General features: G+C 42.2%; 1 protein-coding gene across 4 annotated transcripts in view; it reads right to left on the reverse strand.

Moving 5' to 3' along the window:
• The window catches only part of LOC135114282 (cuticlin-4-like), a 50,442-nt gene that overhangs the window by 23,412 nt on the left and 22,030 nt on the right, over positions 1-5,000 (reverse strand). For all 4 annotated transcript variants that reach the window (XM_064030164.1, XM_064030167.1, XM_064030165.1 and 1 more), the window contains one exon: positions 1,416-1,473. In XM_064030164.1, coding sequence (XP_063886234.1) covers positions 1,416-1,466 — 51 coding nt within the window. In that variant the 5' untranslated portion in view covers positions 1,467-1,473. The remainder of the gene's footprint in view (positions 1-1,415; positions 1,474-5,000) is intronic.

The raw sequence follows: 5,000 nt of genomic DNA on the forward strand, positions 1-5,000 counted from the left end.
ACCCCTTTCTATTCTTTTTCTTTTCTTCTCACATCTTCCAATTTTCTCCTTAAGCTATTTTCAGCGTAGCGTTCTTCTTCCTGTTTTCCATTCACGGCTCGTCTCTTCCCGCCCCCGCAGATCCTACCACGACCAAGTCTCACCCGGAGAAAGTTTGCTCTGAACTCAACAGCGAACGGAGCAGGTGTGTGTGTGTGTGTGTGTGTGTGTGTGTGTGTGTGTGTGTGTGTGTGTGTGTGTGTGTGTGTGTGTGTGTGTGTGTGTTTATGTGCACGAGTGAGAACCAAGAGAATAAAACATATCAAGTAAAAAAAAAATTGGAAAGTGGGTTGAGTACATTACCGAGGAATTTTAAAATGTAATAAGTGAGAGTGGATAATGAGGTTAGGGGAAGAGGAGGAAGAAGAGGAGGGGAAGGGGAAACAAGAGAAACAGAAGAGGAGGAGTCGGCGAGAAAGAGGCAACATCTGCACGCCGTCGCTCAAGAGAAGTTCCGGGAGAGAAGTGAAAGTTTCCTTCTTGGAGATCACCGGAGACGCTCGTGACGTCACCACTACACTCATCAGTCCCGGATGTATAGGAAGGTCACGCATGGAGAGTAGGGGAGTGCAAGGAAGTGGGTAAGATGGTAGAAGAGAAGATGAGCCGTGGTTTGTATGCTGAAGGTTAGAAGAGGAGAGGAGAAAGGGGATGGTATAAGGGAAGATGAGAGGTTTAAATGTGTTGAGGTTAGACGGGAGGGGAGGGAGTGAAATGATAGTGGAGAAGATGAAAGGTTCGAGTGTATGGAGAGTGAGGGAATAGAAGAGTGGGAGAGGATAAAGATAGCAGAAGGGAAAAGGGGAGGTGGTTTAAGTATGTAGTTGGGGACGGATGGGAAGAGAGAGATGGCAGAAGAGAAGATGGGGAGGAAGTATGAGCATGTTAAAAGCAGCACGCACATCCTCTCACCACGCTAACCTACCCTATGATTTACCCGTCATCCCCGCGGGCAGTAGGAAAACAAGGCTTAGGACTCGTAGGGGTCAGGCTTAATGATGTTCTATGGATGGCCTTGAGGAGTCTGGTTTTGGGGCCAAGCATGCGAGGCAGTCATAAGAAGGAGGAGACACGTGTGAATAAGGCTGGAGGAAGATGCGACCATGTGAGAGAGATGTTTGATGTGGACAGGGATACGTTGGTTGCTATAAATGGAGACAAAGGAGGGAAACATAGGGAAACTGTGATAAAAGAAGGGTGAGATTTGTTGATCGCAGTGTAGTAGGTAAGAATAATGGGTGGAAAAGTAGTGTTATAGTAGTAGTGTACATAATATATCCTGCACGTGGGCCCTTGAGGAAAGCCGAGGCATATGGAGTCGTGTAAATGAGGAGCAGAATATGCCAGATGTGGACAGATGGTTCACGCATCCTTACCTGTGACACCAGAGCGAGGCAGCACAGCAGTAAGGCCCGGGCGGTCCTCATCCTGGTCCTGGGGGAGAAAACTGTGTTACTTCACCGGCAAGTCAGTAGTGATGGTGGTGGTGTTAGTAGGTGTGGTAGTAGTAGTAGTAGTAGTAGTAGTAGAAGTAGTAGTAGTAGTAGAATTAGTAGTAGTAGTAGTAGTAGTAGTAGTAGTAGTAGTAGTAGTAGTCGAAGTAGTAGTAATGGTAGTAGTAGTAGCAGTAGCAGTAGCAGTAGTAGTAGTAGTAGTAGTAGTAGTAGTAGTAGTAGTAGTAGTAGTAGTAGTAGTAGTAGTAGTAGTTGTTGTTGTTGTTGTAGTGGTAGTGGTAGTAGTAGTAGTAGTAGTCATAAGTCATAGTAGTTGTAGTTGTAGTAGTAGTAGTAGTAGTAGTAGTAGTAGTAGTAGTAGTAGTAGTAGTAGTAGTAGTAGTAGTAGTGTTGATGATGGTGGTGATGGTGGTGGTGGTGGTTGCAGTACAGTACATAAACAACAGTTAGAGCAATAATTATCGCACTAGTGTGCCGCCATTATCTACTTGGTGTGCTGCGAAAATTTGGGTGGGATTTTGATTTATGTACATAATATAATGAAACTATTGCGAATTGTTATTTACATTTATCAAGAGTGACCAATTACATATATATATATATATATATATATATATATATATATATATATATATATATATATATATATATATATATATATATATATATATATATATATATATATATATATATATACTCGTATATATATATATAAAAGGGCAGATGTGCAGCAAAAATATTAGTTGTTTCTTAGTGTGTCGTCATACTAGATAGTTTGAAAACCACTGAGAGATACAATTATAAAGAGAAATAATCTAAGTTTGTCCATATTTATATAAATATTAAGAACAAAATATATCAAGAAACACATCAGATAAACAGAACAAGGGAGTGAAAAAACAACAAAAAAACAAAATAAATAATAAAAAAAATAAGGAAATAAATAATCAAGAAAATTAATGCACACACACACACACACACACACACACACACACACACACACACACACACACACACACACACACACACACACACACACACACACACACACACACACACACACACACACACACACACACACACACACACACGAGAAACACCTGCATGTGAAAGCCTAGCCACTTTCTACATATCACTTTTTTTTCATTGTCTACGCGCAAGATAATAGTTCTGCTTTCCACTACTTTCTTCTTTTCCACTACTTTTGCATTTGTGTTGACGAGCATCACATTTTCTCATTAAGTTTAAAAAATTAATGTATTTTTGTTGGTTATTCTGTAAAAGCGATGAAAGAAAAGTGAAAAATTAGTTGTATTATTTATTTCTTTTTAAATGAAAGAAAAAATAAAAGTATTTACAAGGTATATTTTCACCTCAGCATAAATGCAAAAAGACGACGGGGAAAGAAATCTTTAATGTAGTCATAACGTTAGTTCCAATTATTTTCTGCAGCATGTAAGTAAAATTTTTGTTCTTATTATAAAGGAAAAAGCAAATTATTTCAAGCCATAACAGTATTTACTGGTAGGAATTCGGAAGCTGCCTCGTTTCCAACAGTGGCGGGAAGGGTTTGTGGTAAGTGTGGATAAGTGTACGTGTTGCTGTAAGATTATCCAACTAATTGCTCGCACATCAGCCAACTTTGAAGGTAACTGAAGATTATTATTATATGTTGCACACACACACGAGAGAGAGAGAGAGAGAGAGAGAGAGAGAGAGAGAGAGAGAGAGAGAGAGAGAGAGAGAGAGAGAGAGAGAGAGAGAGGGGTGGGTGAGGGGAAGCCATAAAAATCATCCGAGTTACTAGCAGGAATTTCGAGGCTTGATTATTATTTCCTTGTTTTCTCTACATATTCTGTTATGAGACAATACAACTGATTTGCCGAAAAAAAGTATATTTTAAGCTTTTGACGGAATGTGTGTGTGTGTGTGTGTGTGTGTGTGTGTGTGTGTGTGTGTGTGTGTGTGTGTGTGTGTGTGTGTGTGGGCGCGCGCGAGACTGACAGTTCTGGATAGGTAATCAGCCTACATAAAGAACAGAACTTTTGACCTACTAATCCATCAGACCCCAATAACGAAGATCAGCGGGAACAAACAGCCTTTCAAGAGTGGTAGACGGGTTGGCTGCGGGTTAGTGGCGGGATGTTAGACTAAACACGGGAGTTGCAGGACGGGTGAGGCGAGGGCAGGGACGGTTGGAGAAGTAACACCGGTAGCCGTTGAGGCAGGTCCCCAGTAGGTGGCGCCTCCCCTCTCAGCGCCGTCACGCTCTACAGGTGGGACGTTACACCCTCGCAGACTTTCTCTTCACAAGATTACACGTCTGCGGCCTCGGGATTCGCACTAATAATACTGAGGCGATTAGTCTATTATAGTGTGAGGGCGATTTTGCTACCGAAGATATTGGCTTGGTTACTCTCTGCTGCCAGTTACTACAATAGCATAAATACTAGAACGACCACAGTACACCGCAGACCTCTATGAACAGCTACACGAACCTACACATCATTTCCGTGACTCCCATTATTGTTACCACTTTCCCAATCACAAAGGAAGGCACGCCATAGACTCCTTAGGGAATAGTTGATTACTATGCATTAAAAGAAAGTATATAGAAAGAGTTGACACTAAAAGGAAGACACCCAAGAACAAAGGAAGTCTGAAGAAAATTAAGTTATCAGTACCGGAGCAGTTCACTGGACGAGAAAAACACAGAAAGAGCAAAGAGAAAGTAGGGACGAGAATGCTGAGTCCGTGACAGTGACCTGCACAATACGTGACCATCCCTGGGGTAGCCGGCAAAACCAAGACCATAAGGCTTACGAGGGGTTGCCCAGACAGGCTAAATAAGAAAGCAAAGGTGAGAGGGAAGGAGACTTGCCTTCACTAATCTCAATTTGTCACAAGTGAGACGGTGACAAAGAAGAGGAGGGGGAGGTGATGAGGAAGCAGTCGACGCGTGCATTCATAAGCTGGTGTCTCTATGGTATGAAGCTGTGTGGGGACGGGTGTGTGGCGTGAGGACATCTTGTTTTACATCCTTTTCACTTGCCATCGATCAGTGCTGGACCAACAGTAGCAGAAGTGTGAAGTGCGCAGGCGAGAAGAAACCCTTCCAATGACTTTCCTTGCACATGATCTCTTTAAAATAGTCTCTCTCTCTCTCTCTCTCTCTCTCTCTCTCTCTCTCTCTCTCTCTCTCTCTCTCTCTCTCTCTCTCTCTCTCTCTCTCTCTCTCTCTCTCACATGTACGTGTATGATGAAGAGTGCAGAGAGAGTGCGTGGGAGGAAAAGAAAGCATGACGTGGAAGAGAAAGCTGCCGAAGTGACCAGTGTGAGTGTCACTCAAGATGCCGCCGCCCTCACGGCCACTCTGACACAGCACACACATGATCATGTCTGCACATGGTAATAGGAAAATGCAAAAAGTAATTTGTGATTAAAGAGAAATCAAGGACAATTATTTGTCTTCTCGTCCTTACCGAAAAAAAAAATAAATAAATATAT

Source organism: Scylla paramamosain, chromosome 27 (genome assembly GCF_035594125.1).
Source record: "Scylla paramamosain isolate STU-SP2022 chromosome 27, ASM3559412v1, whole genome shotgun sequence".
NCBI lineage: Eukaryota > Metazoa > Arthropoda > Malacostraca > Decapoda > Portunidae > Scylla > Scylla paramamosain.